General features: G+C 41.5%; 1 protein-coding gene across 1 annotated transcript; it reads left to right on the forward strand.

Annotated features, from left to right (window-relative positions):
• Positions 1–552: 552 nt before the first annotated feature.
• RP1 (RP1 axonemal microtubule associated) lies at positions 553–11,089 on the forward strand. The gene is given in 4 exon segments (XM_075550848.1): positions 553–1,161; positions 1,974–2,145; positions 5,479–10,899; positions 10,902–11,089. Coding segments are annotated over 4 exon segments (6,390 nt in total).
• The last annotated feature ends 900 nt before the right edge of the window (positions 11,090–11,989 follow it).

Raw genomic sequence — 11,989 nt, forward strand, 5'->3', positions numbered from 1 at the left:
CCCTGGCGGAAACGTCCCTTCTGTGTGACCCTTTTGCGAGGGATGTGAGACTAACTCTCCAGGGGAGTTAAAAACCTCCTCCTCCTCCTGTGAAGTGACTGGTCTTTCCCAATTGCGAGCTTGCAGGCGGCAGCACCCTGAAATCTCTCTGTATGGAGCAGCTGTACAGCTTCCTATCGCCTGCGTGCATACCACATACATTGCTTACTTCGTCCTCAGTAGTGTATTTAGTGTGTTTTCATTTTAAATTACAAATATCCTCATTTAACTGGTCTTTTATTTCTCTTGTATGATTTTATATATATATATATACATATATAAAATCATACATTTAAATATATATATATATATATATATATATATATATATATATATATATATATATATATATATATATATTTAAATGGCAGGTATAAATGAATGCATATAAAATATCCCAGGACTGCGCTGGTTGTCAATGAAAGTTAGTGCTCATTAGCGTCGCCCTGCATCCTCTCCGATGCGGTCATTGTGGAGATTAACAATATTCTTCCCTGTCTAGTTTTCACCAGGATGAGTGAAACACCTTCCACGAGTTTCTCTCTGATTAGGCCGACTTCTTCAGAAGGTCGAGTTGCCGCCTCCCGCCATTTGAGCGTCACTCATCCCGTGGTGGCCAAACGGATCAGCTTCTATAAGAGTGGAGACCCCCAGTTCGGCGGGGTCAAGGTCGTGATCAATCCGCGGGCCTTCAAGACACTGGACGCTCTGCTGGATAACCTGTCCAGGAAGGTGCCCCTACCCTTTGGGGTGCGGAACATCAGCACCCCGCGCGGCGGCCACAGCATCACGCGCCTGGAGGAGCTGCGGGACGGCCACTCGTACCTGTGCTCGCACGGGCAGCGCGTGCGGCCCGTGGATCTGGAGCGCGCCCGCCGGCCGCCGCGACCTTGGCACAGCAGCCGGGCCTTGGGCCCTGTTGCGCGCCGCCCGCCCGCCGCCCCACCCGCTTGGTCCCGCGGCCAGCGGAAGCTCTCGGTCTTCAAGAACGGCGACCCACGCTCGGGGTGTGTCGTGTTGGTGAGCCCGAGAGTCCCCCACAGCTTCGAGGCCTTCCTGCAGCACCTGGCCGAGGTCCTGCGATACCCCGTGACGAAGCTGTACTCCACCGACGGGAGGAAGGTGGGTGGTCAGGGGGCCGCTCATCCTCCAGGGGCGGGCAGCTGGACCGTCCGGCCTTTGACCTTGTCCAGGATCTTTCGACCTCTAGGCCATAGTTGTGGCCTAAAGATGTCACGCCTTCCCCCATACTCTCCCCCCGCCCCCGCCCCCAAAGTCTCAGCAGTATTTTTAAAAAAGGATTGGCCAGGAGTGGCATTACCTGGAGACAGAAAGCATATACCTAGGGTCCTTGAGGAGGTCAAGGCCGCAGCACCAGGACTGTCCTGTTCTGGAGCATCCTGACGATGCTGAAGACTGGTGGGGAAGGAGAAGCCGTCCTGCACACCAAAAACAAACAAACAAACAAGCATCACTTCATCCATGATCTATCTATCTATCCGTCTGCTATTTATTTACTGCTGTTAGGTCAGTGCTTCCGTGCTCGGCTGCCAACTCAAAAGTCTGTGGGTTTAAACCCACCGATCGCCACACTGTGGAGAGATGGGGCAGGTGCTTCAGGGAAGATTTACATTTTGGAAGCTGGGCAGGCCAGCTCTGTCTCACAGGGTCAGAGGAGCGGACCTGGTGGCACAGGGCTTTGCTGTGGTTGCGATGTGGCAGTACAGGTCGATTTCCGCAACTAGCATTGTGTTCCCCACAAGTATTCCCCGCCCACTTTTTGGTGTGTTCAACTAGCACATGGGTGGTGACCAGCTCCTTCAACGCAGGAAGTTATCGAATTGCTTCAGTCCAAATTATGACATGATCACATACAAAGGACAGACTATTGCTCAGGTTGAGACCCGAATTTTGCTTTTTTTTTTTTTTTAAAGATTCCCAGCCTCCAAGCCATGATCCGGAACCCTGGAGCCATTGTGGCGGCAGGAAAGGAACCATTTAAACCAGGAAATTATGACATCCGAAAGTGCTTCTTCCCTGCTAGGCCACCGGTGATTGCTCAGCGCACATACTCCGAAGAAAACGCTAAGTCAGAAAGCAGAAAGAGTAAGTCACTTAAATATATAACCCTTCATTTTAACCCTGAGCCTTCTTCTTTATCTTTTAACAATTAATAATAATAATTTAAAAAATCTTCAATAATCCCTTTCCTTTATCCGGGAGAGAAAATAAGAGATTTTGAAACATCCTAAAGTGAAAATAGTCATATATATGTACATATATATAATTGGAATGAGAGATTTTTATTTTCTCCTACATCAGTCAAAAAATATCTATGTAAATGGAAGGAGTTTGCTGTTTTGCTTTTAAAACAATGCAAAACAATCCCACTGTCACGGAATGGATTAGAATCCATAAGAAGGCACCGGAGGCAAACATCTGACCTCCTACAGCTTTCCTATTGCCACGAGGCAGGAGTCAGACAAATCTCCCAGGACCGCGCTTTTGACCTATTCTGACACCACTGGTTCCTTCCCTTACCACTCCACCCCTATTCTGATTACTCTAACCAGATTACAATGGCCACACAGAACCCACAGACAACACTCATAATTAGAGGGGCCTATTAGCGGATTTAATAATTTACCGCATTCAGAATCTGTAAACAGTAAGGGCAGAGTCTTTGATCTCTTCAGCCAGCAGCCAAATCTTTTTTCTGGTTCTCAGCCTATTAGTCACCTGGTCGTTAATGAACTCTCTCAGCAGCTCTTCATCTTTTGGCCTTTTTCTCAGTGGGCAGGAAGCTAGCCCGCCTGTCACTCTGTACCACAGTTCCATCTCGAGCCAATCTTTGAACTTTGTGCTTTCCCCAATCTCTAATGACAATATGGGGAGCCCTGGTAGCATAGTGAATTTGGTGCTGGGCTGCTAACTGCAAGGTTGCCTGTTCAAACCCATTACCCACGTTGAGGGAGAAAGAGGAAACCGTCTGCGCTTATAAAGATTGACAGTCTCAGAAACCATAAGGAGCAGTTCTGCTTTGTCTTATAGTTTCCCCATGAGGCAGAATCCACTCGATAGCAGTGGCTAGTGAGAAATAACAACTATGCTCTACTTTCTGTAATTTTTCTAGCAAATTTCACAGGCCTTTAGATCCACCTTTTGTTTATGCAAAAAAGTTGATGCAGACAATAATAATAATTTAGGTTGGTTGGGTAACAATGAAATAGTTTGCTAATGCCTTCGGAGTTTCTGTACACTGTGGGGGCTATCTTTTGGTTACTGAAGGAAAAGTCTTCTTGAGGTTTAGTCTGTGGATCAGACTGTGCATTGCCTACAAGAGCACAGCTGATCTCACAGTTCATCAGGCTCACTGTTTCCAGCAGAACTGTAGCTGTGTTTTACAGTACTTTGGCCATTTATACTCAATTCTCCTTTGCATTCTATTTAGATATAGATTAATGCTTTTCAAACCGCTTTATTAGGACATAATCCAGATATCATACCTCTCAATAATAGTTCAAGCTTTGCTGTATAATTGTTACCACAATCAGTTTCAGAACATTTTCTTCCATCCTGTGCCCCTTGATATAAACAGCTCCCCATTACCTTCCATTTTTCCACCCATACCCCCCAGGAGCTCATATTCTACTTATTATCTCTATAGGTTCACCTATCCTGCGTTTCCTACACAAAAACAAAAGCACAGCAGAGTCAAAAAGACTACAAACATAACAAAATACAGCAGAGATATACCCCAATTTGGAGAAACCAAACAAAATATTAAAAACAGGTCAACCTCAAAGTATATTATTGGAGGCTTATTCCATGTGTTGATCCTGAAAGTATATTTTGCAAATATATTCCACTGTCATGCATAGCTTTCTGCCAACCAGAATTGGACAAATTAAGCTCTGATACCATCCCTTCCTTCAGATTTGGATTCTACTATTTACAATCCCTGGATCACACACGTTGGTGTGCTTCTTCCACGTGGACTTAGTTGATGTCTCCCTTCGATGGCTGCTTGTTTGAAAACAAGCCATTCAGACCCCAGACACTATTCCTTCTGATTGCCAAGCGCCATCTAATTTCTTCACCACACTCTGCCGTGACACCCTTAACTTCCTGGCTCCCTTCATAAAGGTGAGCATGGAGCAAGGCCACGAACTATCTGCCTCCAGTTCACCTTAGAGACATATTTGTTATTTTATAGTAGAGAATCTTATTGATTTTCTCCTGGTATATAAGGCCCTTTTGTTTCTAATGTCATTGATTTAGTTCCTGGAAATATGGATATGGAATAATAGACATTTTTAAAATATGCTAATCCCACTACTTATTGTTACCATTGGAGAAGCACAGCTATTATTTATCATTATGATTTTATGATAGCAAATGTATATTCAGTAGATAATTTATAGTACATCTGTTAGTACTAGTTTACCTTGGGCATTTTATGTGAATCATTTCCATCTTTTTTGGTCTGGTACACCAATATTACTTTTGGTGGATTTAGTTTAAATAAAAATAAAACAATAAGGCGTAGGCTATTTTATTGGGAAGTTTCCAAATTTATGTCCAAAATAAGAAGAAAACTATTTTTATGATTATACTTTTAAACATTTTAAAGGTATTTAATCTGATGGTAAGTAGGTGAAAATCTACACAAATTACTAATAGAGATTTGGATGACTTTAAGAAGCATGAATGTCAAAGTTAACTTTATAGACACACATGAAAAGGTCAATAAATGTTTGTGCCTGTGCCTAGAACTGTTCTAGATTTAACCTGATGGCTGTGAGTAAGAGTGTATATGTGAGGCCAGGTACACTGACTGTACAAATAAATGCTAAACTAGAGATTGCTACTTAATTCAGCAAGGCTTTAAAATGAATTATAGAAATGCTCTAACTTTCCTAAAGCTAGAGATGGCTCCCTCTGATAGGCAAGATACGAAAATTAATAGTACTGTAATTTCCTACTTGCCTTGTTGGAATAGGTAAAGAGTATTTGGTTAGACTGCAATTTTAGTAATGGTAATCAAACCTCACAAATCCCTTTATTTTGGTTGGAATCTTTAGGAATTCCTGCATTCTTCAGCCCTTACTAAAATTACTTCATTAAATATCATTATGTTTTTGTGAATCTCCTTATGAAATAGAATTATAAGAATGATAAATAGAATTTGAATGTGATTGGTAGAAATTTACCAGAAATTCCAGTAAGTTTTCTCGAATGACCAAGCCTACATAGAGGTGAGGGGAATGAAAAAAACCCCAATAAATTTATTATGAAATTCAGATAACATATTGATTTTTATACTAATTCTTTTCTTTTCCTTTTTTATTTGCTGCATTTGTCATTGGATATCTATAATTTCTCTATGTTCCACATTGTTTTTTGATGTGGGGTATTTTTATCCTGAAACCTTGAAAGTGAGCACCCACGTACCTTCAAGCCCAAGGTCTCAGATATATTCTGTTTCTTCTCAAAAACCGGAAAATAATGATGATGGCTACTCAGACTGTTCTTTTACTTCTGAGAATTGCTTGTCCTTAGAGAAAAAGGATTCTCAAAATGTATTGATGCATCCTTCCGAAGATGATATTGAGAAATCAGTTATTTTTAATCAAGATGGTACCATGACAGTTGAGATGAAAGTTCGCTTCAAGATAAGAGAAAAGGAAGCCATCAAGTGGACAACTACTGTCAGTAGAACCGATCTTTCTAATAATGATAAGAAGCCCGAGGGAAGCAGCTCTCCAGGAAGAACAGATGGACAGTCACCAGGTTTGGAATTTGCAGCATTGGCCGCAGAAACCTTACCTATGATGGAAAGCAATAATCGAGAGAGCAGCTTGGTAGAGGAGGGAGACGCCCTGATGCCAGACCAAAGGGTGGGAACGTGCAGTTCTGCTAGTTGGGAGATTGCTGCTACGGACACAGATGTCATCCAGGTAACTCAAGATCCAGAGCGTAACCATCACTATAGACCCCCGACACCTGGGCCAAGGAGAGCGAGACAAAAGAAATCCATGATAGGGAGTGTGACCTTAGTGTCTGAAACAGAAATTCAAGAGAAAATGATTAGACAGTTTTCCTATAGCGAAGACACAGAAGACGAGGAGAACAAATCTGAGTATCACGTATTCGCACGTTCTAGCAGTAAAATGTCATCACTGTCCAACAAACCGGTTCTCGTTCAGATCAATAATGACGAGCAGATGGAGTCGTCCTTAAAAAAGAAGAAGGGAAGCAAGCTCCTCCAGGCTAGTGCTGTAAGGACCGGGGTTATCGAAATTACAAGGCAGAAGATGCTAGAGAGGTCTCCTAATGGCTTGCCACAGACTACTTCAGAAAATTCACCTGTGGGGGACGATGTAATTGCTAATGCAGTATTAGACAACAAAACTAGTAGCAAGGTCTTCAGACCTGGTGGTAGCCCCAATACTAGGGTTCATCCTCTCTCGGGAAATACAACTCACCTTTCAGGAAATAATTCTAGAGCTGATAAAAGTATTTCAGAACTTTCAGCTCCTGTAAGAGCCTCAAATGTCACGACACGAATTGACAAACTAATTAATGAATTTGCTCGGTGCGGTTTAACAAAACGTGCAGATAATGCAAAGCTGGTTTCACCCTCTATTGCAAGTAAAAAGACGAAATATCAGCAGCAACCGACCGATGGGATGGGGAGACCTCAGGATGGGGAGGCTGTGAGCAAAGGATTCCCCAGTAGGAGGGAGAGAGTGCACACAGAGAGCAAAACTGCCCAGGAAGCCGTGTTGCCAGACTCACACACTCCCTCAAAAGCAGAGATGCTTTGCAAGGAAGACCTTGGTGCAAGTACTATAGTAATTGAATCAAATGATTTAGGTTCCAAAAGTAACCTAAATTCTGTGATTTCCAAGAATTTCCATAGACATAAGTTAAATACTACTAAAAATCATAAGGTTCCAGAACCTTCAGCCAAAGAAAAAAAATCTAGAACACTAAAGAAAGTGAGCCTAGGAAGAGCTACAAAAAGGGAAATTGTTCAAAGAGATAACCTATTTCCCCAGAGTGAATTCAGTCATCACAAAAATACTCCGAAAAGTCCAGGTTCATTTCATTTCTTTAACTTCCTTGAGGAAACACCCAGCACTTTTTGTGGACTAAAATCCGAGGCAGAAGTGGCATCTGGGTACTGGAGAGGAATGACGAAGAAGAGTTTAATTTCAAAGATTAATCATTCACACATGACTTTTAAAAAACAGAAAAAACAAGGAGAAAAGTTGAAACTGGGCATTTCTGGAAGTAAACAACGTGCTCTAACCAGGGCAGATTCCTTAGCTTCTCCGAAAAAAGCTGATTTTCCTGAGGCCATTGGCCATCATTCAATTCAGAGATGGTTGCAGAATGTGCACATCTTTCCACCTGTACAACCTCAAAAATCAGCTCCAAGATGCACAGGTGAAAGGAATATGATAAGTTGTAACAATAATGGTTTTCCAGGAAACAATAGCCATACAAGTTCAAGAAAAGCAAAGAAAGTGGTTATGGGAAGTAATAGGCACATAACTCAAGATGCCATTTTGACTCGAGGCAATTCTGGTAAAAAGGTGGACAAATCTCTTATTGTGAAAGATAATGGTGAAGAACTTACCAAAGACCTCCAGGAGAACCAAGCCAGATATCTGAATGAAGCTTACTTGGTTTCCCTGCATGAATATTGTACTTTATCCCAGTTAGCAATTGAGGATCATATCATTAAAAGTCAGGAATCTGCTAAAATAGGACAAGAGGTAAGCCTTGCTTGGCCAAAAATACACCTTTCGGCAAAAGAGCAGAGTGTAGAGGCTGCTGTCCAAGTAGATTCTATGGGAGAAGACATTCAAAAAGACCTTGGACCAGTCTCGTTGCTTCGCTACTTACAAACTTCAATCCCTGGTATTCAGACGACTCCGAATGGCGTTGTTCCAAAGGAAGGCTCACTTCCACCGGCTTCCTTCCCTTCTCCTGAAAAACGTCACTCATCCACTGATCTTCTTCTGGCTTGGCTCCTGGTGCTCCATCTAAAGGGAATTATGAGTAGTTTCTGTCAAGGTGATGGCCATGCGCACAAAAGTGCCTGCAGATCTTCAGAACTGCTTGCATTGTTAGAGATTCTAAAGCACATCGCCGTCACAGAGGAAGCTGATGACTTGCAGGCTACTGTGGCCAATTTAATGGCGTCAATCCCAGATTGCTTTGGACTCAGTGAGAAGGAAAAAGAAATGGTTCCGATGGGTATGTCTGCAAATTGTCTCACAGCCCCAATTCCGAAAATACCCAAGTGCATTGCAAATGCGAAGCCACAGGAAAGCGCCTTGGAAGACTGTGTTTCAGAAGTGACTTATTCTTCAGGTGATGTATGCACTGGGAGTCAGATTTATCTTCCAGAAGAGACCTGCAATACCAGTGATACTTTTTCTCATATTGATGGTTCTGCCAGGGATCAGACCCTCTCCAGGAATAAAGTTTGTGGCCTAGAAGAGGTTTGCTCACTTACTGAGGCTGTGTCTTGTGCTCAAAGGGAGAACCATATGTATGAGGCAGCTTGCCCGATTGAAGACACCTGCAGCCCCATCGAAATGTGCAGTAGCAGTGACTGCTTAAATTCCAGAAGCCATGCATATACTGATAACTTGGAATTGATTGAAGAATTAAGAAGAGTTGATGAAATTGAAAAAGACCTCGATATGTTGGCAGACCCTGTGAATAAAGATAACTTTAATATGCAGGTGTCACGGCAAAACGTGAGTCATTTAAGCCATTGTGGCTATTTACCAGATGCAACAGAACCTGAATTTGGTGCAGAACAGAAACATGATGCTCTAGCTCATTTTGAGAGTTGTTCATTAAAGTATGAAAATAAGGTTGAAAAAGCATATACATCTTCTGATAAAGAAGAATTAAGGACTTCCGAGGAAGCAGCCTCAGTAACTGACAGCATGACATCAAGTGAAAGAAACACGCCAGAATTGGAGTCTTTTGAAGAATTAGAAAACCAGGAAACTAGTATCTCTCCTACAAAGTTAAATGCCGGACAGCCAGCTGCTGAAGAACCAGTCCCTGAAGTGTCGAAGACTAGTACAAATTTGGACAAGATAGACGTCTCTAGCAGAAACCTTGCTAGAAGTGATGATGTACTCGGCGAGTCAATCAGTAGAAGTCTGGTAACATCACCACCTTTCGATCGTTCCTCTAAGCAAAACACCCAAAAGGAGATCAATGAAGGAAAAAGAAAAATGAGAGTCAAAATGATGGGGGAAAGCCTGGAAACTGGTAGTTATTCAGGGTCTTCTCTTGATTGTAAACAGTGTGGTGACAGCCCCCAAACGTCTCATTTATTACAGTGCAGACAAAACAGTGAGAGAGAACAGCTATATACAAGATCCAGTGATGTTTCCGATGACAGGAGTGAAGCTGCTGTCCAGGGAAAAACACACAACACAGGGTTTGTTAAAAGGGCGATAGAAAAACTTTATGGTAAAGCTGAAATTACTAAACCATCTCTTACATTGGGTGCTACACGAAGATCTCAGGTTTGCCCTCACAATTCTATGGAATTTCAGTGTGCTGGGAGAGTAGGCCTACATGATTCTGAAAGTCAGTCGTTTGGTTCCTATGAACAGATACCTAGGAGTTCACCCATGACGCATGGATTTCAGGAGGAAATGAAAGATAAATGCGAGTTTAATGGTGTGAGGGCCAATCATAGTGGGGGAGCTATTGTAGAATGTAGCACAAAACAGAGTGATCCTTTTAGAATCCTTAGGGACACAGAGGAAGGACTGCTGATTGACAAAGGCAAGTGGTTCCTTAAAGAAAATCATTTGCTAAGAGTGTCATCCCCTGAACATTCTGTCATGTATGTCAATGCAGACACCACATCAGTGGATACATGGCTTGATGGTAACAGTAATGAGGTGCCTTATTCACATTTTGGAAATTTGGTCCCGGGCCCAACGATGGCTGAATTATCCTCTTCAGAAGTGGAGGAACTTACTCAACCTCTTGAATTGAAATGCACCTATTTTAACATGCCTCATGGTAGTGACCCTGAGCAGTTTCAAGAGGATATGCTAGATGTTCAGAAAGAAATATGCACCATGGAAAAATTACCTAATCACCATACAGAGGAGAAGGGGAATCACCAGTCCAGAATATGCACGTCTGTCACTCAGACCTTTAAGTTGACTGGTAACAAAGTGCATCCTGTATCTGATGAGAATATTAAAAGGCAGTCATTGCCTGACAATAATGTAACTTGTGGTGCTCTTCAGGGAGGTGACTCTTTGGATAAACTCTATGGTATTTGTGGTCAACACTGTCCAATACTAACTGTTGTTATTGAACCTATAAATGAAGGAGCCCGAGGATTTGTGTATCGTAAAGATTCTGATATTGAAAATTTCTTGGATTTCAATTTGTGGATGAAAATATATCCATATTTACTACAGTCAAACAAAAACATGGTTAAAGAGATGAACAATAATGCAAGCAGGGGAAAAATATTCATAGGTAATGCCATTGATGAGGAAGTTGATTGGTTTTATTTCAAAAGCACATATGATTTGATGGTTAAAAGAAGCGAGTTAAAGAGAATGTACTTCTTGGGCTTAGGGAAGACAAATAATTTCAAGGAATTTCCATCAGCTATAAAGAAAAGGTTATATGTAAATTTCTTACCCACGTCATTAGTTGTGGGTGAAGTGAGGTCAAATACACATGTTCCCAGCAAGAAGGCAAATGAAAATTTTACAGCAGTTGATGAGAATAACAACTTAGTACATGACAGATTCCAGTACTCTAGAACAAACTTGAACCAAGTAATATGAAAAATATGAACCATCATTTCTCCCTTGGAATGCTTAGTGGAACCTGCCTATTAGGTATTTACCAAGTTAAGACATCCTTGAATACCAGCAACACAAATATGCAAGAAATGCTTTGCATTTTTGCAGATAAAAATATTTTCACTTGGGAAGATGAAAATCTATTAAATAAATATTGGAAGCATTGATAATCAAGATTTACAATGGAACTATCAGTATAATCCATCAACTTTTTGGTAACATGATGAAACATATGGAATAAGGTACAGATTAGACTTTAAGAATTCCCCCTTGCTTCTTCAAAATGAGCCCACCCTAGAAAAGTTGTCCTTGGAAATCCACTTTTACTGTTGTTAGTAAACAAAATTTTGGAGAAATTTTGGAGTCAAGCTATTATTTCCTTATTTTGGAATTAGTTTTATGTGGTGTCTTCCTAAGCCCTGATAGTGTAGTGGTTACCTGTTGGGTTGTGATCTGCATAGTCAGCAGTTCAAAACCACCAGCAGCTCCAAGGGAGAAAGACTGGCTTTCCACGCCTGTAACTAGCTATAGTCTCAGAAACCCACAGGGGATCATAATGAGTCAACAGTGACTCAATGGCAGTGAGTTTGACTTTTTTGGTTCTAAGTTATATAATTTCATGTGTTTATGATTTAAAAAATGTATTCCATTGAGTAAATGTGCTGCACAAGACCTCTTTCAAGTGTTGAAGAGCGAGGGTGTTACTTTGAGGACTAAGGTGCACCTGACTCAAGCCATGGCATTTTCAGTTGCCTCATATGCTTGTGAAAGTTCGACATTGAATAAGGAAGATCAAATAAGAATCAGTGCGTTTGAATCACGGTGGTGGTGAAGAATATTGCAAGTAACATGAACTGCTAAAGAACAAGCAAATCTGTCTTGGAAAAAATACAGTTAGAACGCTCATTAGAGGCTAAGATGCCAAGAGATCATCTTGTTTTTGTTATAGTCACCTGCGTTTAGTGTTATACACAACAGTCGTTTCATACAGCTTTCCCTCTATGGAAAGATTTAAGGATTTAATTATTTTTACTTTAGTGAGTCTTATCTGTCAAAAGTTAAGCAAC

Source organism: Tenrec ecaudatus, chromosome 5 (genome assembly GCF_050624435.1).
Source record: "Tenrec ecaudatus isolate mTenEca1 chromosome 5, mTenEca1.hap1, whole genome shotgun sequence".
NCBI lineage: Eukaryota > Metazoa > Chordata > Mammalia > Afrosoricida > Tenrecidae > Tenrec > Tenrec ecaudatus.